Source organism: Balearica regulorum, chromosome 4 (genome assembly GCF_011004875.1).
Source record: "Balearica regulorum gibbericeps isolate bBalReg1 chromosome 4, bBalReg1.pri, whole genome shotgun sequence".
In the NCBI taxonomy this organism is placed as follows: domain Eukaryota; kingdom Metazoa; phylum Chordata; class Aves; order Gruiformes; family Gruidae; genus Balearica; species Balearica regulorum.
The window spans coordinates 76,231,881-76,257,415 of record NC_046187.1 but is presented as its reverse complement, the minus strand read 5'-3'; the positions used below and the strand labels follow the sequence as shown (position 1 = coordinate 76,257,415).

The 25,535-nt window shown below is 48.7% G+C and overlaps 1 protein-coding gene across 1 annotated transcript; it reads left to right on the top strand.

The window, feature by feature from the left end:
- Nucleotides 1-13,483: 13,483 nt before the first annotated feature.
- On the top strand, nucleotides 13,484-16,744 carry FOXI3 (forkhead box I3). The gene is made up of 2 exons (XM_075750761.1): nucleotides 13,484-14,206; nucleotides 15,313-16,744. Exons 1-2 carry the CDS (start codon nucleotides 13,513-13,515, stop codon nucleotides 15,900-15,902), a joined length of 1,284 nt encoding a protein of 427 aa, XP_075606876.1. The 5' UTR covers nucleotides 13,484-13,512; the 3' UTR covers nucleotides 15,903-16,744.
- The last annotated feature ends 8,791 nt before the right edge of the window (nucleotides 16,745-25,535 follow it).

The following is a 25,535-nucleotide window of genomic DNA, read 5'->3' as shown; positions in this document are numbered from 1 at the left end:
GTCAGTGAAGCCACCATATAGAGCCCACAATACCAACCATGAGTCCTTGCTAGCAATAAATATAGGGGGATTGTCATGGAAAATCCTCAAGCCATATCCCCCCCATGCCTAGAGGAGCTCATGGGTTTGCCTTCTTAAAGGCAAGTTTGGCAGGATAACAACCGCTCCAAGCCAGCTTATCTAGACCTCATCCACAACTGACTACAGCGAAGAAGAGCCTTTCCATTGACTGCACCAAGGCTTGGACTGGGTCTGCAACCGGGAGATTTTCCCACTGCAGCCATTAGCTGTTCAGCTGATCTAAACTTGTCGGGGAGAATAAAGCAACCACCTGCTTCCAGTGACAGGACAAGTAAAGTGAGATCAAACGCCAGCAGGAGGAGAGAATTTAAGCAATGCGAGAGGTGGTTGCATGTCATTTCAGAAGTCACCTTTTGTCTTTGATCTGTGCTTAAGAAGCGGGCACCTCCTGGATCAGATGGTCATTAGAGAAGTGTGCCACCGAAGTCATCCCACCTTGAAGTCTCAAGTGTTTGCTTTCCCCGGGGATCCTCCTCCTACTTCCGCTGCCGTGTAAACCATCTGCCCTGAGATCTCCTTTAGAAAAGCCAATTAATACTGGTTAGGGAGCAGGAACCAGGACTCGTGTCCTCCTCTAATGCCAGGTACGTTCACTGCGATGAAGCTGAGGCTGCTCTTTTATAACTGTATTATACACGCACAGGTAGGTCCTCTAAAGATCTGAGGAGAGTTATTATAAAAGCTGTTATGCCAACAAAAAAAGCCCTGGCCCTGAAGAGCTTACAGTCTAAACACACGAGACAGATAAAGGATTTTGACTTGAAGGATTTTAAAGACAAAGCACTCCGAGACAAAGCAAGCTGCAGATCACACAGAAAATCTGTGGCAGAACAGTGGATAAATCCCACTTTGCTGAATTCTCACTGTTGCTCTCAAAAGCTCCTTGGAGCGCTGCCTGGTTATTGCTAACAAACCATTTGTTTTAGCAGCACGCTTTGGGGAAATAAAATACCGTGCAGATTTAATGTGGCAAGCGCATGCAGCTACCCTCTAAAAGCAGAGATTTACAGCAGGTGTGCATTCAGATATTCACCAACCCTGGGCATGCAATAAAACAAACCCTTTGCATTTAGCTTGTTGATACCTTCAGTGAGTGTTAACAAGAGGCAAAATCATGGGGAAGCGAGAGCCTGGTCTCAGGTTACCCCATAAATTGGTTAAGGCTGCAGAGAGGATTACAGTCCCAGAGCCATCCTAAGTACCGAGATGTCATTACGGCAAAATCAAAGGTAACCATGGGGCTTGGCAGCTAACTGTCAACAGCTATGGGAAAGAGCCAGCTCGGGAAGGAGCTCCGCGTCAGGATGAAATTCAGCCACCTTTATTTTCATTTCAGGTGAGGGGTCAAGCAGAAAAGCTATCCCCAGCGGCCTTTATTTACAGTTTTCAAGGGAGCGGCTGATGAAGCATTTAGAGGAAGAAGGATGAACCCGCTCGTCCCTCACTCACGGAGACCAGCCCGATGACAGACGGAGGATGCTGTAATGGCACAAGAGCTGGGAAGACGCCTTTATGAATGAAACAGCAGTGGTCCTAATGAAGTCGTTAACAAAACTCCCAGTGACTTGAACAGGGCCAGGACTTCACCTGTAATATTTGCAGGGAGACCAAGGAAAAGATCTTCCTGTCAGGACACTTGCTTTCTACAGCATAGGAGCTCACTCCCAGCAGTGATAACAACAGCAATGCCCCATAAGCAGATTTCAAGGTATTTCTTCAGCCTGAGTTTTATTTTACATTTCTTCTCTCCATCCTACCTAGGCAACCAATCTGAATTTCTAGAGAACCACAAAATGTTCTTTTTTTTTTTTTTTCTGCTAGACATGGAGATAATTTGCTATAAAAAACCTTGCAAGGTTTTTGTATTTCTCTGGCTCTCCTCTTGATGAATGAATATGACAGCAATAAATGGTTTTGTGTTGTCCAGTCAGAGTAGATACATCCATGCTGGGAAAAATACCAGGGACTGTTCTTTGGCCCTGAGCTCACATCCACACAGCCCAGCCAGCAGATCGGTCCCATGGAAACTGCTCACTGAGAGGTTTATAGCCTCTGAGCCATGCCTGGGCATGGGAGAGTACTGTTAACCCCAAAACACACCTAGCCCACGCTAATAATTTAACAGCACGGACTGCTGCAGGTCCCTGGCTGGGCCCACAACCCGGCCCTGTTTAAAGCAGCAGTGGAAATACAGCCAGTGTGTACGAACCGGGCATCCGGTATTTTTCTGCGTTGCTATCAAGTAAACATTAGATGACTTGCAAGGGAGTTTTAAAATCTTGCAGCTCCAAGCTGACCAGCACGGGGAGGCAGAAGGTGACGGCACCCCGCAAGGACACTGCGAGCCAAAGCTCCATCTCCTCCGCAGACCGCAGCAGCGCAAGGAGCCGAGTGCCTCCTGCCGTGCCCAGAAATCCCCACCCAGGGCAAGACACAGAAAACAAAAGGCGAAATTTCCCCTTTTCCACTCATGGGAAACCTTCCTTCACCCTCCCTCCTCTTCAAAGACCTAAACCCTACAAGCAGCCAGTTTTGCAAGGGTTAACCAGCATGAAATGAATGTGGAGAGACAGTTTGGGACCGTAATCACTTATTATTTTCAGGTAATATGCTTTATCTCTGACTAATCTCCTCATCTGGAGAAACACTCACTGCAGACAAGAGTCACCGAGGTTATCTCTGATGATGGGGCTCTGCGGACTACTGGCTGCGAGGGACCGAGGAGAGGCCAAGGAGAGGACTTCAATTATGGCCTGAACTATGCTCTGGTAGCTGAAAGGCCATTGTTTAATCTACTAGAAATCATCTATTTTAGCAGATAAAGGGATTACTTGGGTTTTCTTTTCCCCAAGAACGGCATGTTATTCCAACTACTAATGGAACATTCAGCATTTAATTAAAGAAAAAGCACAGGGAGAAGCAACACAGGCATCAACATCACTTTTGGGGAAATTCAAATTGATTGTCATCCTTTGATGCTGCTCAATCACCTCTATCTCACTCACCCTTCCTACAGCCCAGATTAAATCATCTGGTTCTCTCCATCCTGCACATTTTTTTCTTTTTTAGGGATCCCATCCAAAACTTTGGAACTACGCGATGTGAATTCCGCTCCGCAGAAACCTCCTGACTTGTAAAGAGCCAGATTACTCGTCAAGAGGAGAGTGTAGAAATTCAAGTTGGGTTTTGCCTCTTCTTCTGCACACTTGGTGCTGGTTGCTGTCTCGCAGGGCTCTGTCTACCTGGCCATTAGAGTGATCTGGTGTCATAGCTCCAGTGTTTGGAAACTCACAGTGGCTTCATTGCTCTAGGATGAACTTGAAACTGCTGCATGCATAAATCTTCTGTTTGCCCCTTTTCCTTCTCAGTTCCCTTGTCTTTGCCATCTCCATTTTCAGAGAGGTTTGCCCTTTATTTTTTTGTCCTGCAGACGAATGACCACAGAGGATAGTTACAAGTCGTGCTCAAGTGCTCCACTGTGTTCAGCAAATACAGACTCATTTTTTTATGTCATCCACCCCTTCAGGTCCACACAGACTGCAGACTCAAAGGGTCTATGAAGGAAGATTAGGAAGTAGCAGCTTACAGAGACAGGTGTAAATTCAGTACCTATGGGTGAACACCTCTGTTGAGAAAATTGTAAAGAAAATAAAAATAAAAATTAAAACAAATAATCTAATTTCTCCTACCATCAGCATCTTAATCCTCTTCCCATTATCAAAACAAAGAACAGGGTACCTTGAAAGTGATTAGCCAGCAGCCAGAGTTTCCTCACACAGACAACTGTCATTTTTGTCAATCCTCCTGCTGACTGTCCCATTTCTGACGTGGTCTCACAACCTGTCGCATTTTGTTGCAAATACCAGCTGTCTTTTTTTGGTTTGCCTTCCTAACCGTCCATTTCTTTGCACACAGGCCAAGGACAGGGACCTACTGAGCAGCCTGGTTTTTGCTTTCATGATTTGTCATGACTGTTTCAGATGACCTACACCCACGTGTGCCAACTACATCCTCTTTCAGATCTCTGTAGAGGGATCTGCTGCTGTCTGTCCTGTGTGGTGAAATTTCTCAGATAAATGGGGCAGTCCATCTTGTCTGCCCTGCTGCTACCTGCCTATGTAGTTCTCATTCTTTCTCCCTTCCCTCCTGGTCTTCATCTGGCCCACGCCAATGCTTGATCTGCATCATTCATCATCGGACACAGCAACCTGACTTAGCACATCTGATGAACGGGCACCACCACTGAAGATGTGATCATCCTCAGGCTCTTGATCTCCTTCTCTGCCCAAAGTCTTTGGTGACTGTAACTCCATCCTTCACTTTCTACAGGCAGCTCCAGAAGTTGCTGCAAATTATCAAGTCACCCTGTCTGTTACCAGTCATTGTGTTGAACCAGTTGTTCAGCTTGCTCTTGACCAGGACTGCTGACCTCACCTCTTCATAATGTTTTTCAGCAGCTTCTTACACATATCATATAGCCCTAGGACACTCCACACACCTATTGCAACACATTGGGTCAAATGACTTTTTGAAATTGTGCAACTGAAGTTCTTGATATCTCTGAACTTGCCAGTGACCAGCCTCTTGCACTGGTTTTGCTGTACTGTCCCTCTTGCTTTGTGGAAACCGAATCCACCTTCTGAATCCTCCAGCAAGGAACACAGTGAGGAATTTGCTTAGGTATCAGGAAGTGCACAGAATCTGGAAGGTCACCATTGTGGGAATTTGCTTACCAGGATCCCCTTTTCCTTGTTTAGGGGACCTTTTCTTTCCTGGTAACACACAATTGACTAGCTGGGACAATGACCCATACTACAGCCCCATCGATCCATTCTCAGCCCCTCAGATTCTTCAGTCTCTTGACCCTTTGCTGCCTCTGCCAGCAAGATTCTTCTTGTCATCCTGTTCCTGAAGCGTTATAATCTCCCAAACACTGAGAAACTCTTCATCTCTTGATCAGTCATCTGTAAAGACTCCGGTAATATTTCACTCATCTCTTCAGCCTGTTCTTTTCTGAAAGCAGGGGGCTCCCCTCAACCTAAATGTTGCGGAGAGTACGCTTGCTCTTCTTCCTTAGCATCTATTATAAAAGGCCATTTTGATTTGGACTTTCACAAGAACGTTTTAATGCTGCCTTGCTTTTTAAACCAATTCTCCTTGACTGCCCTTGCTATTTGACTTTTGCCCAGCTCTGGGTATGCCTGCTCAGGCATAGGTCTTTTCACCTGTGCATTCTGCTTAGCACTGGCCAGGTGGAGAATGTATTCCAACGCCCAGGCTCAGTGGCTGCCTGCTTTCTTTCTCACCAAGCCACGTTAAATGAATGTTGTTGAGACAGATGATGAGGTTATGACTCCAAAAGACCACTGCTCCAGGGGATACCCAGTGCTTGTTCTTCCTCTACTTGCTAATTTTGGTCTTCCTAAATGCCAATCAGAGCTTGTCAGCTCTGCTGCCTGTTCAGTTTGCACTTGCACCTCTTTTTGCCTATGTAGAGTCTGTAGAGCCTCATGAAAGCCTGCAGGCACTTGCCATATTTGCTCCTGGTTAGTATTGTCTTTGCCAATCTTTGGCATGTGCCAGTCAGTCATGAACATCAGTCACTGGGTACATGAATGGTTCACTCCCAAGGTACGGCTTAGGCATGCCTTGACTGGTAGCAAAATCGCCTGAAATTCTTCAAAGAAATAAAGGAAATTCTTCCTCGGTATCTGTCATAGGAGCCCATACATCTATAAGCACTACAGAACCTGTTCCACTGCACGGAATTGAAGGGCTGATTTCTGAAAAGTGACAAAATTTCAGTTGACCAGGGTTTTCCTTTTACTACTCTGATTCCTGCTGATGCCTCCCTTGTGTTTTGCATCATTGCCTTAAAACAAGGTTTTCTCATATGGCATATGATTCCCATATGATTTCAAAGGGCATACAGTATTACGCTGGTACATCTCTACGTTGCTCATTAACAGTGAGATTTTACCGAAAGTGATCTCAGATTCCTGTTTCTGCTCACCAAAGCCTCCATTAACAGCAATCCCTTCGCCAGACCACTTCCCTTCATCAGACGCTGACCTGGTTAGAGATATCAGATAGCATCTACCTGGCCAAGAAGACTGAACAGAGCTCAAAACGTTTCTTGTCAGCAGCCTTCATGGCAGACACGGCCCTGTGGGTCTCAGCACATGTTGCCCAGCATCTTCTGAGCACTTCTCATGAGTGGGTTTTTGGCTTAGGGGATAACAAGGTGCTCAGCCTTTCTCATAAGAGCCACACTTCCAAGAGAGAGCAATTCTTATTTACACATCACAGCAGTATCTAGATGGCCAAAACCACCTGCCTGGCTGGGCAATAAAACCTGGACAGAAATATCACTGAACTTGCCTGTACTGGGTAAAATTAAGCACAGTGCAAAGACAGCAAACCAGCTGGGGAAAGCTTTGAGTCTGGAGCTGGAGTATAGTGCAATGTTCAAGGTAGGGCTGCTGGTGGGAAAATGGGAACACAGGAGATCACTGTGGACAGTCCACATGCATGCAGAGGATCCAGGCTAAGGTTTCTCTTAGTAGCTGTCTTCTTCCAAGTATGCATTAGAAAGAAAAAAAAGTCCTATCTTGATTTTAATATTGGTGGAGAATCCACAAAAACTCCTGGTAAATTGTTCTAATAATTATGCATGATAGTAAAAATTGATACTTCGTACTTAATTCAGTTGCACACAAGGGTGTTCAGAGCTGTCTGAGGTTCCCTACAGCATCTGAGATGTCTGCAATGCCTGACAGACTTGAAACAGTGCCAGCGGGGGACCACTGGAGACTGCAAAGCACCTCAAATAGTCCCAGCTATCCCTGTGTGAGCAGCTGAATTGAGCCCATTCTATCTGTCCTGCTTCAGTTCTGGCCACCGGTTCCTTTACAACTTTGTCCTCATGCTTCTGCGCTCACGCAGGTATATAGACTGCAAACAAGTCACCCATAACATTCCCTTCCCGTAAGTAATGAAAGAGGGTTCCTTGAGAAGCTTCAAGGCTTAGCTGCACGTCGTGTGCTGTGGTATCTTCCCAGGAACACAGTTCCTACCAGTTTCATTTGATGTCCCCTAGCTCTTGCATTTGACTGGATGGTAAACAACTTCATCCCTGTTACTTTATCCTGCTACTCCCGATTTTACAGGTGCTACCGCAATCTGATGCACTACCAATACGAAATTATTATAATTCATAGAATCGTTTAGGTTGGAAAAGACCCTCAAGATCATTCTTCATTCCCATGCATCATTCACCCCAAGGTCACAACAAGGAACAGATGATTATTCACAAGAACCACAACAACTTTAAAAAAAAAAAAACAAATTTAATTTCCAGGACACATTCCATCACCTCATCAGTCTCAGATTTTGTTCCTAAATGTGTCCTTTTGCTCTTCTGTATCAAAAGACATTCTTCCTATATTCTCCCAGTTTCCACGTGGAGTTCTAGGCAGTCCTGTGTCAGTGAACTGTCCTCTTTATTATTTAACACTCCATAGCCCCAGTTTTAGACTCCAACACATTCGATTGACTTTGATTCTTTATTTTCCCGAAAAAACCAATGACAGAAACAGAATAATGAACCAGTTTCCACAGGATTTCCCTGCAAAGAGACTCCAGGATTCATTTTTCACAGTGGCATTTGGAAATCTCTGTTTAACCAGTTAGATCCACCTAATTTGCACCGTGTTGATTTTATACCCTTTTTAAAAAAAATCCACCTCCAACATGATACTAGCCAAACACTCAAAAACCAGTTACATCAAGAGTTGCTTACTGTTACCAGAGAACAACAGCAAACTGATCTGACAAGACCTATTTTCTATATAGACACATTCCTTGGCAACAATTTTATTTTTACTTCTTAGTCCTCTAAAATCTTTCCAGTGTCCCGAAATGAAAAGTCAGAGTTAATGACCCACCCATATGTTCTTGTTTTCAAGAGTTCTGAAACTCTGGGCTGTGCATTACCTGGACTGGCTGATCATAAAATATTTAATTTATGCGGTTGCTATTTAACATAATCCCTAGTTATTAATGGGCCCAAAACGCTCTTTCACCAGCATCTGATACATTATCTGATTTTCTCCCCCAGACAACATGGAAAAGAAATATTATTTTAATACTCCTCTGGTTCCTTGTGGTGGTGGTGATGGCAGCTACTGCCTTTATCTATGAATAGTTTTGACTATTTTTACCTTAGCTGACCATAAATTTATCTTCATGTTCTTTCACTGCCATTACTCATTCCAGGGCGAGAAGTGGCCTATTCTGATGAATTGAAACCCAAAGATACTGGCCTCTACCTTAGTCTATAGGAATGATCATTACACAGCAACCAGAGCACCAAGATCCATTTCAAACATCCCATTACACATCAAAAATATGCAGAAAGCACAAAAATGTTGCTTTATTTCAGCCCAGGTCAGCTTCTAAATTTAAGCAGGAGGGATGAAGCTCCCTGCTTAACACTCCTCCCAGAAAAGACCCTATCCGACAGTACCACGTTGGTCACACCTCATTGTCGGACGGACTTTTTATTGTTGCAAAAATAGAATGAGGACGGATTAAATTTGTGGGATCAGAGTAGGGATTTTTAAATGCTTTTTATAAATCTTAAGCCTGAGGAGAAGCAGGAGGAACGCAGGGCGCTGAGAGCTTCTGCAAACGTGCTTCCAAACACCTGGAGCGTGTGCTTAATCCACCTGCAAACAGCTGACTTCCCTCTGTCTCCCACCAGACTCCTCTTCCTTCCAAAACCCAAAAGCCAGGTCTCTATCCCAGTACCGGTAAAATCACGTCTGATACGCAGAGTTACTGAAGCCTGGCCACATCCCTTTGTCCCCCAAAACTCTGAAATTCCCACTTGTAACCGTCTCACTCCCAAGGTGTCTATTTAATCCCACTTTTATTAGGAGCACAGCTCTGGGTATCTTACAAAGGTTACAAACAATGAAGCTTTTATCAAAACTTTGGCTAATCAGTCGCTAACGAGCTCTCGTTCAGGAAGGGGCTAGGCAGGCCCAGGCTAAAACTAACCGGGGGTGGGGGGGGTGGGGGGGCAAAAAAAGGGAGAAAAAAAAAATAGGATTGGGAAGAGGGTGTTCCTTTTGAGCTGGATCAGTGCCCCAGTCCACAGCCACAGAAAGAGTTGTGCGAGCACAGCAGCCAGAAAAAGCAGCCAGGAGTGGACACAGAGCAGAACGGCTTCTTTCAGCGATGGTGTTCACTCACAACAGCCTAAAGTGCTGGAGTAACTACAGCTTATGATAAACTATGATTTATTCTTTGCTTTGCGGCAGAGTCTAGGGGCTCCATCATGCTCAGCACCATATAAATGTACTGGGAAAATATTTGCTATTCCAAAACCCTCAGTCTGCAGCCTGCAGTGCTTTTACAAAGACCAGGAACTAGAAACGAAACCAAACCAAGTCTGTTGTCGGTACCCTGAAAAATCGTGGAATGAGGACACCTCCTCAGGAAATGTTGTAGGGTCTGAAAAATCAAGAAACATTTGAAAACCTCTGATCTTATCATAAGGCAAGTTGGTAAAATTTGATCGCCAGAACTTCAGTCCAATAGATGACTAGATACAGGGAGGGAGGAATATACAGTATTCTCCTTAGGTAAGGGATAAAAATTACTTCAACCTGTATACACGTACACAGAACACCCTTCCCAAATTCAAGGCAGTGAAACATCTATTGCACACCATCAGATATTCGCTGTTACCCACTTACAGGACAAATCAGAGGGCGAGTGAAAAAGAGACTTACTTAGAGCGGATTAATAGGTGTAAGGCACCCAGTCTAGGAAGGAATAGGCTTAGCTGTAAATAAGTGAGGGGTACTACAGTTTAAATTTAATTTGAGCTGTTCTTAGTCAATTCTTTGATATTCTTGAGAGTGGAATCGCAGTCCTGGACCACTGCGAGAGAAAAGATAATTCTCCTGTCTTGTCCCTGAGGATGAAGAACTCATTCCCAATTTTGTTGATGACTCTGGAGAAAGATACAATCTGCACATGAAGAACTCTTTTTTATGTGGGCCATCAAGTTACTGCCTTGCCTCTTGCCAGCCCTAGGGAGAAAGTGAGACTTATATTGCAAATGCAGCCAAAACAAACCAAACCTGTGGTTCCTGCTTCACTGCAGCGATTCGGAGCCATTGAAGGGATCCTGGTCTCTCTCCTAGTGGTAAAGTCAATAGCAGCCAACATGGGTTATTATGTCCCGATCCTCCAACACATTCCCTGTAACTAGACCTCAGCATCCTCGGGAAACGGAGAGAGACCCAGGTGGGTGCAGGCATCGGTTCCCGCTGCGATGCTGGGTGCTGAGGTCTGAAGCGTTTTCAGGTTTGTGTTCAGCTGTACACACCTGAGATTCACAACAGGAAAGTTAAGCCTGTACCTACATGTTCAGAGGAGCAGGGCCTTAGAGGCAAAGACAGTGTCTTCCTACAAGAGAGAAAAGTGCTTGCTGTGTTTGTGACAAGCACACCACCAAAGCGAACGGTGTGGCTAGCACAAGGCAGGGACGGGGAGGACCTTGCTCTCCTGCAGCACTTTTCCTCGGGAAGTCTTGAAACACTTTCCAAGGCAGCTGGCTGGAGAGGTTTGCGTGTAATCGCAGCTGGCTGGGGATACAGTTCAGCCCCGACTCCCAGATGCCACAGGCTCCCCTACCCGGCAGACCTCACGTCCACGCTCGTAACACCGATGCTAACGAATGTCCTGGTGACTCGGGAGTAACAGACTAATTTCACAGCATCGCTCAAGCCCAAGCCCAAACCTGCTCGCAGCGATGGACAGTAGCCTCAGACTCTTACCTTGAAACTGCTTTCGGTTTTGCATTTCGGCACCTCGCTTGCCAGCTTCTCGGTGCGTTTCTGAAAGGCAAATGCCTCCCAGAGCTCTGTGGAAAAAAGCACTCTTTAGAAAGCAGAGAGGCAGAGCGCTGGATCTCTTCATGCTGCTCTTGGCAGAAGGGAACAGCAACAGGTTTGTACTGAGAGCTGACGATGTTTCGAGGCAACACTGCGTGCTACTTGCAGGATAAATGCATTAAGAAAATTAAACATTTTTACAGCCGTCATGCCATCAAAGCTTTATTCTCTCCACTCTTTAATTTAAGTGTTGGTTTGCATATCCGTGCCATCCCAGCTATGTAATAACCTCTCTAAAGCTATTTTTGTTTCACGTTCCTTACTATCTAGTAAAGCAAGCTGGAGTTTTCTGAGGACACGCATTTTTATTAGAGCTAATTCAGCATTATTTTCTCACTCGTTTCCTTTGTTGGAAGCAGAGAAATCAACTAAAGAAAACTCGAAGGCAGCATACCATGCCTCTGAGGGAAACAGCCTTCCCAGCCCCGCCATAGCCGGGCTGTTCCTCTAGATGGCTCTGCCTTTGCCCAAATACATCAAATCCCTGAAGGAAAAATCGCAATTTCGAGCGATACATACGGCGATACCACTAACTGCTCTTCTCCCTCCTGCAACTGAGCGTGGGGGTTTTTTTTCTTGAACAAACGGGTAAACACAGATTTGTTGGAATTTTAGAGAATAACATTTTCGGGTTAGCTCTTCAAACACAGAGGGAAGTTGCTTTTTAAAAATCTACCTGCTTCTTGCCCTTTAGATGCCCTTTCTAGTTGTGATTTCCCCACAAACGGCTTGTTTTAAATGCCTGATGTCCGGTGAGACTTCAACTCAGCATTTTCCTGTACGATCCTTCTCCAAAGAGATGCAGAGCTGTAATAAATAATAAAGGTAAAGAAGCAGAGAAGGGAAAAGACACCTTGCGAAACGTAATGTAAAATTTTCTCCTGCTGTTCTGGCTCTCCAAATACACACGGTAAGCTCTTTCCCCAAAAGGTGCAAAATAAAATCAGCGACAGTGACAGAAACAAACAAAATAACACCACCAAAAAACCCCACAAACCAACCCCCCAAAAAACCAAAAAACCAAACACGTTCCCTTGTGAGTAAAGGAGGAAATTCAAAATCGTAATTCTTCATCACGCTCACTTTTAAGCGATTCTCTGTCTCCAAACTGTCCACTTGTTTTAAAACGAAATACAATGGTGGAAATCCTCCAGTTATTACATCCCTGCTTAGATCACACAAGGGATGAAAATTTGGGATTGGAGGTAGCCCGGCAAAACTGCCCCGATTCAGCTTCACTGATTTACATGTGCGTTTGTAACTATTTTATCGAAGACATAAAACCCAAAGGCTTCTCCCAAACACTCCTGCTTCCTCAAAATCGTGATGTCAAATCAAGACACTCGGCGCTTGCAACCCTGGGGAGAGCCCTTCGCATCTGTACCTGGAAAGGGGATTTTTATCCATTTTTACCAGCAGAGAACGGAGTAACAATCCCCTTTAAGACCCGAGGATTTACATCTTCTAAAAGACCGACAAAAACTAAATTTTCCCGCACAGTTGAGCGTATTTTTCTTGTTATACGTGTGGGTCTGATCGTGTGCTTTGCTCCGGACGAGGAGGATTTGCCGGAGCTGGTCCCCGTATAAACCCCGGGGGTGTCGGGATCGTTACGAATACCGAGAGCTTTTTCTCTGCGAAAGGATGCGCTTTCCCTCAAGCTTCCCCCGAAGCACGAAAGCGAAAAATCAACTTTTATTCATTAAATCGCGCCCCGCGACTGCCAGCCCTTTCCTCCCGCAGTACGAGCGAACACGCCGATGTTGTTTATTTGTTTAATTTCGGGCAATTCCTTATCCAAAGCTAATTAACTGCGATCTCAGCCCCGGCTGTTGTAAGCCGCGCAGCAAAATTACACGTAAATAACAGAGTTTAAGTGAATTTCACCCTTCGCGTTGCCGTCGGGGCAACCGCAGCGATGCTAATCTCCCCCAGACCTCAATTTCGGGGCCGATTTCGGGGCCGAATGGATCAGGGACGATCGCATCCGTGGGAAAGGGGGATCGGATCCCTTGAGCGCCGGGGCAGCGCGGACAGACCCCCGGGATGGGGCGGGGGGGGGGGGAGCGGGGACGGACAACCGGGGGGGGGGAGGAAGGCAGGCTCGGGGATGCTGCCCCCGCGCTGCCGGCAGCCAAATCCCTGGCGCCTCCCGCAGCTCCCCCCGCCGGTCCCTCCCCCATCGCCGCTTTTGGGGCCCGGCCTTGCCCCCCTCCGCCTCCCTTCCCGGCGCGGAGCCGCGCTACTGGCTGCTCCCTGCGCGCCGCCACCGCCCGCCCAGCCCCGGCCGCGGGCGGGGAGGCCGGGCGCACGGCAGCGCCTATAAGGGCGCAGCTCTGCAGCCCCCCGGGATTTTTTGGTCTGGGGCCACCGGGGCCGCGGGCGCGGGGGGGGGGGGGGCTGTCCGCGGGAGAGGACGGGAGCGGGGGGGAGCGCCGGCCGCCCTGCATGGCCAGGGATTATGAGCGCCGGTGAGTTGCAGCAGGCGCAGCCAAGAGCCTCGGCGCCGGCGGCCGCCCCCGCGCCCCCGCAGCCCCGCAGCGCCCAGGAAGCCCCCGACATGGCGGTGTACTGCAGCGAGAACTTCAGCGTCTACCCCCAACCCAGCCTCCACCCGCCCGGCGCCGCTGCCGCTGCCGCCGCGGCCGCCGCGGCCGCCGCAGCCGCCGCCGCCTCCTCGGGGCAGCGGGCGGGCGGGTACGCGCTGGGGGACTACGGGGCGCCCGCCAACGCCGGCTACCTGTGGGGCATGAACAGCCCCGCGCCCTACCTGCAGGGCCCGCCCGGCTCCGCCGCCGCCGCTCCCTTCCTGCCGCCGGCCTCGTACGGCTGCTCGCGGGGCGGGCAGCTGGTGGGCTCGCCCTCGGCACCCGGCTCGCCGTCGGCGGGCGGCGCGGAGCTGAGCTGGCTGAGCCTGGCCAGCCAGGAGGAGCTGCTGAAGCTGGTGCGGCCGCCCTACTCGTACTCGGCGCTGATCGCCATGGCCATCCAGAGCGCCCCCGAGAGGAAGCTCACCCTCAGCCACATCTACCAGTACGTGGCCGAGAACTTCCCCTTCTACAAGCGCAGCAAGGCGGGATGGCAGAACAGCATCCGCCACAACCTCAGCCTCAACGACTGCTTCCGCAAGGTGCCCCGCGACGAGGACGACCCCGGTGAGGCGGCCGTGCCGGGCGGGAGGCTGGGCTGGGGGTGGGGGCCGCAGACCGCGCGGCGGGCCCAGAACCCGCCGGCACCACCGGGAGGCGAGCGGGCGGCTGCGGTCCCCTTGTTCGGCGGGTCCCTTGTCCCCTCGGGGCCGGCACTGTGAGGAGGCCGGGCTCCCTTGTCTCCCTCAAGCCGGGTGCCGTGAGGAGACCGTCCCTCTTCGCCCCCTGGGGCCCGGCGCTGGCCTCTGCGGGAGGTTTGGGTGAGGGGCGGCTGGCCCCAGCCCTCTCTCCGAGCTGGCCGGGTGGGCTGAGGCCGGGAGTGCCGGTTGTGCAAGGCCCGGCTCCTTCGGCCGTGATTCATGGCTCCCCTCCCTGCCCGCCGCTCGCCGGCCCGGCCCCGGGGCACAGCCGGTGCCCGGGAGTGGGCGGCGGGCGGAGGCGCAGCGGGACGGTGCTGGGCCGGCCCAGCAGGGAGGGGACGTCCCGGTCTGGAGCCTTTTGGGGGGACGTTGTGGTGTCACCGCTCCCGTCAGGCCCGGGCGCGACCAAGAGGCGTGCGGGGACAGCTAATGCCACCGCAGCCCCCTCGCACTAAGTCCTGGGCATGGGGCAGCTTGTCTGCAGCCCCACCGCAGCACTGCCGGCCTGCTGTCCCCTCCGTGTACCTGGGCGCGCCAGCCGCCTTTCCACCAGCTCTTCTGAGAAGAGCCATGGCAGGAGCACCACCTTGTCGCCCACGGCCGAGATGGCTGCAAGTGCCCCTGCTTGCTGTGAGGCAGCCAGAGCAAGGGGAGCCCTGCTTCAAGTTCCCTTCTGCTAGGTCTGAGGTGGAAGTGCAGATCCTCCAGAGAGGCTTATGCTCTGTGATGAGAAGGTTCTCCTGTTCCATGTGGCCTTAAGGGTCACTTGGGCATTGGATGGGTGGAGGTGATGATGTCCTGGAGCCAGGTTTTGGATTCTTGTACTGGACAACAGGCAGAGGAAGAACAGGTGTAGGAGAGGTGTGGGTGCTGTGCTGGTCAGACAAGACATGGAGGCCGCTTATCTGTGTGCAGTGGGGCTCACTGTCACAGAAATTGACTTTCTCTCTTGTTTCCCCTGTTTTCCACTAGGGAAGGGAAACTACTGGACCTTAGATCCCAACTGTGAGAAGATGTTTGACAATGGGAACTTCCGTCGCAAACGCAAGCGGCGCTCTGAGCCCAACACCCCCGCGACTGCATCTGCGGCCTCCTCTCTTGGGGGGCTGAAGGCCGAGGAAGAGCGACCCATCCCAGCCACAGGCAAACCGTGTGGAAACAGCCCACCCCCAGAGCTGGATCCCTCGTCTTCTGCCAGGGACCATCCGAAAAGCTCCTCTCCCTCCGGTATCATTTCATCCACCCCTAGCTGCCTCAGCACCTTCTTCAGCGGCATGAGCTCCCTGAGCAGCGGAGGCAGCCGGCTGACAGGGGGTCTTGGCAGTGACCTGCATCACAGGAACTTCTCTGCTGGACAGCTGAGCAGTGGCACTTTCACCCCTTCCAGCAGCTCATCTCAGGAGGTGCCTTCGCCAGACCAGCTGCAGCGGGTTGCGGGACCTTCCCCCGCCTACTACAGCTCGTTCCATCCCAGCAGCAGCAGCCAGGGAGCCCAGTACAACCACTACTACAACTTCACAGTTAACAGCCTCATCTACACCCGGGATGGAACGGAGGTGTAGGATGCTGGGGCAGTCGGCTGGCGAGCGCTGCAAAGGGAACGGGAGCTGCAGGTGTCTTTGGCAGCATGGAGGACCATATGCTTTTGCAAACAGCATTTCAATGTGGACACTTCCCAGGAGTTCTTCCAGGAAGACAGATCTTCTCACCTTTCAAAATAAGAACACCCCTTAAACACCAGCAGAAGGCAGATGCAAAGTCTTTTCCCCATCCTGGAAAACGTTAGGTGGTTTAGATGGCTTGTCATCTAAATTCTGCAGATGAAAGCGAACTGAGTCAATGTTTTCAGAGGTTTCTAATCCTGAATGTAGAATAAGAAGTTTAAAAACTATAACCATAAAGCGATATCAGCAAGAGCCAAGTGTAGACATCCAGTGAGTCTTAGAAGAGAACAGGAAAAAAAAAATGAAGAGATTTCTTATGAAGTGCCTTGTACAATGTATTAAAAAACTCTTCTGCCAGCAGTTGCCTCTGTAAGCCCTTGCTTTCTGCCCTGATCCTGCAACATGCAATGCACGGGGAGGGGAAACTCTGGGTAAACACCCACCCAAAACCTCCTCGAAACCCACGGAGGTCCACTCTGGTCTTCCTGTGTATGGCATATTGTACAGCTGGGGCTGCGTTTTGTAAAACAGTCTTTTTCCCTGAGCTTAGTACCAAAGATAACTCTAGCCATGCAGCTTCAGCACGAGAATAAACACTGGGGTATTTTTATACATATTTGTACGTAATGTAACTCTTCTGTACATATGTTTCTATGTGGTTTTATATTTGTAAATTATGCTCTGGAGCTGTACTTATTTATAATGTGTTTTAAACTTTGTTAAAGTTTATTTTACTTCGTTTCCCCTTCTTTTTTGTTGTTTTATTTGTTTTGAATTTTTTGTTGGTTTTGTTTTTGTTTGTTAGTGCATTAATGAAACTTCAGGCTGAACAGCTGTTGAGAATAAAACATTAACAATTGTTAGATTTTTGCCTGGTTGTTCCTCACTATGTTTGAGGTATTTTACAACTCTGTGGGAGACAGGTTTTGCTTTCACGTGGTTTGGGATAAAAGGTGCAAAGATTTATGAATAATTTCATCTGTGCAGGAAGACCAAAAAAAATAAAAAACTGCTCCGGGCCCAAAGCTGATTTGCAGCCTCTCATAGTCTCACTGTGCAGAGTGGGGACTCTCGGCTTTTTTATTTGTTTGTTTTTGTCAACAGTCTGAATTACAACTGTCCTTTTTCAGCCTGGTTTAGTTAAAAAAAAAAAAAAAATAAAAGCTTGAAAAAGTGAAAGAAGCAGGGCTGGTTCCAGCGTGGTGCTAGCTAGCAGGAGATACGAAGTCTTAGCTTGACCGTTGGCTCGATGCGTTTTGCAAATCAGTTTTCCAAAAAGGATTGCACCTGCGTAAAGTATCAGGCTAGTTGAGAAGTCGGAGCAGTCATAGCAGGGCTCTGCTGAGAATCCTTCCGATTCATGCTGCTGGGCAAGGAGACTCCATCCTAGCAGCTGTTACGCAAAATGATCAACTCCCATGTGCTGTTTGTTGGGTGCCGTGTGGGGTAGAGCATAAATATAAATGTCTTCATGAGGAATGTAGCGTCAATAATGAAGTTAAGCATGAAGTTGCAGCTATTTAACATATATGCATCTGCCGTGATGTAAGGCCGTTCCTGCAGGCTATTCAGAAAACGAAATCGTTGGCAGTGCGATGCAGCGCCTCTTCACTGGCTACCTGCATAACGTACAGGGTGGTGATGCAAGACAAACCACTGGCCTGATCAAAAATATAATGAAGCCATGACGAAACGTCAGATGACTGCCCTGTGTTTGGGATTGGGACCAAGTACTTTCCCCAGCGCTGGCCAACCGCCATTTGTGCAATAGCTGAGACCGGTGGGCGGGTGGCAGACTCCTGCCTCATCCCCTTCTCGCTCACCCCTTCCCAGCACAGATACCATCTTCCTCGCTTTAGGGGTAATTCCTCTGTGTCTTGATTTTTAATTGTGTCTCAGGTGATGCAGTGGTAGTGCTAATGGGAGGGAAAGGGCAGACTGCCACTAGCAAAAAGCCAAGGTGGTCAGTCCTGTCCTGCTTAGGTTCAATCGCACCGGGTGTGGAATAGCTTTATTTGGATTTTGGACTGCTGAGCTTCATCTAAAAGCAGTGAAGGGATTCCCAACACCTTCAAAAGATTTAGAGCTAGTCCTTAAGTCAGGAACAGCTTACTCGTATCTAAGTGACCATTGCACCCCTTCCCAGGCCTTAGCAAGCAGTGAGCCAATGTGGGACACCTGCATGTGTCCAGCTCATGCTCTTCCACCCAGAAGATTTGTTTCAGGGTTTACCCTCTGCCACTTCATCAGCTGTATATTTCTGCAGACAGTACCCAGAAACATTTGCTCCTGAGGATCCCAAATCAGCGGCAAATTTCTGTTGCCGTGTGGTCTGCTTCTGGCAGTACGTCCCCAGCAAATATCCATCCATGGCTCTACAGACCTTCTCGTGCCACATCAGTCGGGTGGTGGCATAGCCAGAAACTGCCGGAGCAGAGCCAGGAAGGACTCACCCACCGCAGTGCTCCAGCCTGGCTCCTGAGGGCCGGTGGTGGGCTCTAGGAGGTTTAACTGTCCCCACTGCACCTTTCCTGCCATTAGGACCAAGTTCTGCTCCCTCCAGGGAAAGTGAGCCCTTTGCTGGAACCAGGGGCTGCGGCCCCTCCTGCGGACACACCACCCCACAGGCTGCTGGGCTCATGATAAAGCAACCTGCCCAAGGGACACTTGAGAGTAGATTTCAGCAAATAGACACCTAGTCTGCAGAGAGGAGCCAAGTCAATGAGCTAATGGCAGCCTTTTAGGTTTCCTTTTGTCATTAAAAGAGACTCTTCTTTTAGCAACTCTTGGGAGAGGGATTGAGTTTAATGAAAGGCACTTAAAAGCAGCAGGGCTATTGTCATGGGCTTTGGGGATTTACTGCGATTCCTCCATTGAAGGAGGGGGAAGACAAAGGCAATTAGCCTGCTGGTCCCGCCCTGAGAGTCCCCACTCCCCTCTAAATGCCAAGGCCATGCCTGGGATGGGCAGTTCTCCATGACAATGAGCCTTTTCGCAGGGCATAGTCTGCTCCCACGAAGTCAGCAAGTCAGTGGAGAAATGTCCTTCCCTTGGAGAGAGGCTCAAACTTAAGGCTTCTGTCCTCTCTGCTCTCACAGCCATAGGAATCACTCTGTAAAGTGGCTTCTTCTGGCTTTGAGGGAGCAGTGATCTCATGGGGGGGTAGCTGGGAGCCCGCAGATTCTGTCTGCTGGACGCTAAAGCGTCACAGGAAGTCTCGTCTTTGCTTGGTTTTTCCAGTCTTTCTAGGCATCTGGACAAGACTGATGCAGCGCAGCTGTACTGGATGTGAAACCATGGTTGTGCTGATGACCGCAAGCGTAACTGCCTGGTACCTCTGCCCTGTGCTGCCCGTACCCTCAGACGCTCCTGGCCAGGGACCGTGGCTCTTCCAGCTGAGGGTTGCACACACAACTAGGCAGTCCCTGCTTGAAAAGAAGTACGGTCCAAAGGCATTTCAAGAGACGCGTTGGATCGGTAACACAGAGCCTTGCTGGCTCCTACGTGTGGCACTTCTCCAGCACGGGGTCGTTTAATTTTGCTCACTGCTGGCCTTATCGACACGCCAGCAAAGGTTCAGGCAGGCACCCACTGCAGGTCTGCACTTGAGCTACTCCGCAGTACAAAGGCTTTGCCAGTACAGCTGGATCAGCCCAGTCCCCTAGAGGAGACCCAGCTCCCATCAACAAAGGAAACTCTTGTGCCAGTAAAGTTAAACCCCCCCACCCCCAGCAACACCGAGTATAATGTGGGGCGGTGGGAGGGGATTCAAGAGGCAGAACACAGCCATCCGCACTGGGTTTCATCGCCCGCCAACTCTTTTGGAAATACATCTTCAATTACTGCCACTGGCCATGGACTGTGGTTTGCATCTCCTGTGAAGGCAAAGGCTTTTGATTTGCTCTGTCGCTCACAAAGTCCGTGAAAGTTGGCCACAGTACGTTGTGCCTGTACAGAAGGTTTTATTGCCTTTTTTACACTAATCGAAGGTGATTTTTCCCTGCAATCTTCAGGAATAGTGCAAAAGATGTAGTAGTGTTCAAGGAAACTACAGATATCCTGCCCTCGCCCTCTCTGTATTTCTAGCAATAGAAAATCTTCATCACACTTCTTGAGATAAGGCCCCACAAGCCCTGAAGATCTCACCTGACTTTGAATGTGATGTATCCAGATTCTGCCCTGCTCGTTCATGGTCCTGTCACTCTCGTTCTGATAGCACACAAAACAAGAGGGACAAAGCCTCATTTTGTAGCTTGACCTAAGAGAGGCAAGATGAGAATCAGGCCTGGTTGATGGCACATGGATGGCTGATGCCTCAGCTAGAAATAGCTGTGCCAGATGGAGACTGCAATTGTTGGGAAATTGTTGTTTCTCCTTAGGCTTTGGCAAAATAAAAAGACTAGTTTTATTATCCTGTTAAAAAGTCCCTCCAAAACAGATTTTTGTTCCCAATTACTTTTTTTTCTCTGATTGTTGAAAGAAGAGAAACATGGATTTACGTTTTCTTTTTCCTTCTTTTTGGCAGAAATCTCCATCAAACTGAACTTTCCCCCCCACCCCCCAACATTTTCTGTTAAAAAGAAGGTTGATGGAATGTTTTTGACCAAATTACCGAGTGCAATATTCACCTGGGTAAGGTGACGAGAATTTGCCCCTCAAGGAATAACTGAAGTATAATGTAAAACATCAAAGGTGTTGGGTTGTTTTTTTTTTTTTTTACCTTATACCTGTGCTATCTCTGAATCATATCAAATAATCTTCTCGTTTCATAACACCATACAATGCAGGCTAAAAGTGTATGTGATCTGCTTTGTGTACTGCTGAATGGATGATTAAACTGTCTAACCTGAGGGATATTCATCCAGGGCCTGCCCCAAACACAGTGAAGTCAGGGGAAAGACTCCCACTGACTTCAGAGGGCTTTGGAGCAGACCCATAATCAGCCAGGCTCTAATATACTTCAGGTGGTGTCTACGAGACTGCCCGGGGACACGTAAAAGGAGCTAAAGATTGCACATTTGTGAATTAAACATCGTAGGCCTGATCCAGGCAATTGGCTGCCGCAGGAGAGCGGAAGCCGTCTGCCCCGTCCGCCCGGGCTCCTTGGATCATTTTCCCTTTCCTACAGCCCATTGTGTCCGGGATTTATTGACAAAGCAAAGCTCTCACCGTGCGGCCGGTCCACGTTTGCAATAAACAGTGACAAATCAGGTCAGGACAGATGGTTAATCTGCCCTTGGACCCTTCAAGTGGTGCTGATTTTATATCTAATTAAAGTAAATAGTGGAGCTGAGCTGTGCCATTTCCCTCCCAGGCCGGTTTGGAGAGTGGCAGAACCCACACCTCGCCCTACCACTTCGGGGCTACCACAATCAGAGATCCTGAAACATGCAGGGTTAACGCCTCAGCTCCAAGAAAGTGGAGAGAGTCAAAGCTTGGGCTTCCTTCAGCAACATGAATGATAGTCAAACGGGGCCAAGTTACATGGGGAGGGCAAATCATGTTATTTGCATCCATGTAAGTGGTCTTCTAGTCTAGTCAATGGACATCTAGTGGAGCTAGACCAGAGGAGGTGGAGGTGCCTTACTGGTGCTGGAGATGGCCTGGGGATCTTCTTGCTTCAGAAGGATGGAAGCTTGTAGGAAGGCAAGATGGGTTCATAGAAAGGAAACCCACCAGGCATTAGGAAATGCAGAGACTCTCCATCTTTAGGTAGAAAGTTCCCAAACTGCAAAGTGTTGGAGCACAGGAATATATTTTGGGGAAGTACCACTGAACAGGACAGCCTTCCCTAGGCAACCAACCACCTTTCAGCACTGTGAGTCAGGACAGTGAGTTTGACGGTCTGATCCAGCACAGCCATTTTATGTTCCTATATTTATAGCAGTGTAGCTGAAAGCATCATTTCAAGTTTCCATCTTAGTACAGGCCGATGCAGAGCTTTGGCCGGTCCTGTTGATTTGCATGAGCACTGAAGACACTCAGCTTGCTGCAGCAGTTCTCACCCTAAAAAAAAAGCCTGGCTAAGTTAGGGCAGATGAGTTGCTCTTTGCAGGTGCCTATTTTCCTGCATCCAGTGCAGCAGGAGCCTGGACACCTAACTGAGGCCAAGCTTTTAGACTTCCTCCAGGCAGGAATGCATGAATGCCTGCAGATATGGGCATCTGTCATGTGCGGTCTTGTATCTGGTTATAAAAAACGCTATGGCCATCAGGGATGGAGAAGTCCAAGGAGTTTTCAAAGCAGGCCACAGGTCTAATCCATACGTGAACCTTCTTGGTCATGGGAGAGATATGGGAGGAGAAAACTCCTGCGCAGTTTTTCCTTCTCCAATGCAGCAGCATCTCAGCTTTGCTTTGGTTCATTCAGTTCTGGGGAGAACCCGAGAATTTCTTTGAGGTGGGACAGGAAGGTTAGATGAGCTTTTTTTACTCATTGTATTCCTGTTCACGCACTGCCCTCATCAGCGCAGGCACCTTCCAGCTGTGCAACATGATCGATATGTCATGTGTATTCTCTCTTTCCTGCTACAAGAAATGCTCATGGAGCGTAAAGCTTTTGGTTTTCCAGTGAGATACTGTTTCCTGCATGTCCAGGCTGCTCTGCCTGGCTGGGCACCAGCAGGAGGTAAGATTTGTGGTGCACTGCAGCTCCCAATGGGACAATGTTTACTGGGCACACGGAGAAGTGCCATCTCTTACCTACACAGCAGCTCCACTGCACCCTAAGCTGTGCCCAGCACCCAGGGAAGCAGTTTTGAAATAGTGAGCCCAAGTCATTATTTGATCATCAGCATCAAAACCATCGCATGTCTTAGTGGCAGAAGGTTGGACAACCTTTGCTGGGAAACAGAAGAGCAACACTGATGAGAGAACTATGGCAGGATGCCCTGGCCTTGCTCTGGAGAAGTTTCATTAGGGCTCATTTCAAGTTCAGGGAAACGGATTCAGATCCTAGTGAAGACAATGTGAGTTTGTGGCTTTCCCACAAGTTAGCAAGTGAAAATAAAACATAGTCTCTTCAGACAGAGCTCTCAGCTCACGGGAAAGGTAGGAACCACTTTGTCCCTGTTCGCATGTAAAGCCACGTGAGCGAATGGAGAGCAGCTGGGTTCAGTAGCCAAGGCAGCGTGCTCCTAAATGTGGATATATGTTGTCAAAAAATAATAAGAGCTGTCATACTTTGGTGGAGAAAAAATTGATGTCGCCTTCTTCCTCTCCAGCATTTGCAGCTTATCCTTGGCAGCACGGCAGGGAAGCAGACCTGACAAGAAACCCAGGAGACCCTTCAAAGTATCAGGGAATACCTTTATTATAATTGAACAAGGGATTGTATTTATTTTCACTGTCGCTGGCAGGGAATATGTGAGGAGTGGGAAGACTAGAGCAATGAGCATGTCATGAATGTTAAGGTCATTTTATCATAGCTCCGAACGCTGTTTCTTTCCAGACAGTGGCTGCTTGTCACAGTGTGAAACCTTATTCCCTACTCCAAAAAGGTGACAATCCAAAGAGACAAGTACGACCGAGGAAGTGTTACTGGCCCCACTTTACTGCAAGGGGTCAAGGAACATCATGGGAAAATGATTCACTTGCTAAAGGTCACACAGTGCTATGGTGGAATTCGGTGTCAAATCCATAGTTCCTAATGCCTCCATCAAAAAACTGTCCTTTCCCCGCTGAGTCAGCCCCAGCATGGCTCCAAAATTGGTGGTCCTTCCTTGGTGCTGTTACAGAAAAGCACAATGGATCACAAAATTCCTTACCTAAATCTTACCTGTGCTTTACACAGGAGCATGGGTGGTGCTGGGGGAACACCGCGAATGCCTAGGGAATCCAGCAGCATTTAATCTTCCTCCCTCCAACCTCCACAAGTCACCCATGCAGCCGGAGACTGGTTCTCTCCCAAGGGATTTTCATAGTGTGTAAGACCTATTCTTAACCACAGGACAACTGGAAATGTGCTAAACCTGCCAGAAATAATACCAGCAGCTGGGAGCTGTGGTGACCAGAATCTTGGGATCCATTTGCATGCAATACCAATCTGCTCAGGTTTTATAGCAGCAATATTTAGTTTGCGCGCCATGATCTTAAGAGGAAAGGGTTAAAATGTCTTACGAGCCGAATCCTGCTCCGGAGATCTGATAATCTAATTACAGCAGTTCAGGTCCCTTCTCTACCCCCAGCACAATCATGTTTGCATCCAGTAGTGATACCGATCTGATTCCACCCAGTTTGAGCTCTCTCCAAGCAGCAGCCTTGCTCCTTGTGTAACACGTGCTGCTTGCACTTGTGCACCTCCACATAGCTGCTGCAATGCACAGAGAGCATCTGCTCTCCCTCTTCCCGGGGAGGGGGGAGGAGCTTTTTCCCCAGTTTTTGGTAGACGGATGAGCTCCTGACCTCTGGTTTGATGAAATGCTTTGGATGCAGGAATGCTGCTTTCCCCTTGCCACTGGCAATCTGTTTCCTCTAGGAGAAAGTGATGCTCGGTGCCTCTGTGGGGAGGGTGCTGGAAGCAGGAGGAGGGATGAGTTCTGACCGACCTCAGAAGTGGCCTTTGCCTGGCCAAGCCACCACGACTAGATCCTCAGCTGCTAGGAGGTGTTGGTTCAATAATTCTAGGAAAACGTGTCAATTTGCAGCAGAGGAATTGCCCCAGCTCACTTCACGTCAGACGTTTCACTGCGTGACTGTACAGAGCATATTTCCCCTGCTTCTTACAGAACTTGGACACCTCACTCACTCATAGACACCCACCTGCAGACACATACAATTCAGTGTCTTATCTGCAAGCTGCGTCCTGCCCTCCCTGCCCCCCTACATGTCTGGCTCTCAGATCCTCACCAAAACTCCTCAACTCTTTCTAAGAGTGGGATTAGTTTCACCAACTTCAGGCGTTTCCAGTGCAGATGTTTATATCTGAGCTAATCACCCTTGTCTTCCTTTTGAGCTGAAGGAGAGAATTTGGGGCCATGCACCTGCTTTTCTTTCTTTCTTTTTTTTTTTTTTTTTTCCCCAGGTCTACTTCAGGAATGGATGAATCAGTCCCTGGATCTCTATTGCAAATGGAGGGGGACAGATCTATTCCTTCCCTGCAGTACTGCAAATATCATGAAAGCCATCAAGGTCATGGAGGGCAGAGGCCCAAATTAGTGCCTCCCCCAGAGAAACAGTTATAATTCATCAGCCCTGGCCTTCAGACCGTGCTGCTGAGTGCCCAGACAGCGAGGTGGGAGATGTGAAGGGAGAGAGGGGTTAAGCGAGATAAGACAAACCCATCAGGAACCATTCATTCATTTCATTGCCCGTGGAAGAGATCTTTTTTCTTTCACTCTAACACCTAGAGAAACCACTGTGTTTCTCTAATTGTTGAAGGAATGAGGCCAAGTCCCTCTTCTGATGTAAATCCCCCTGGATGCATCCCGCTATTCACAGTACGGACAACTTCATTTGCTCTGAAAGCAGCACAGGGAGCCACGCTGGGCCCAGGTTGACTGACTGACACTGAGAAATATAATTCAATAGCTCT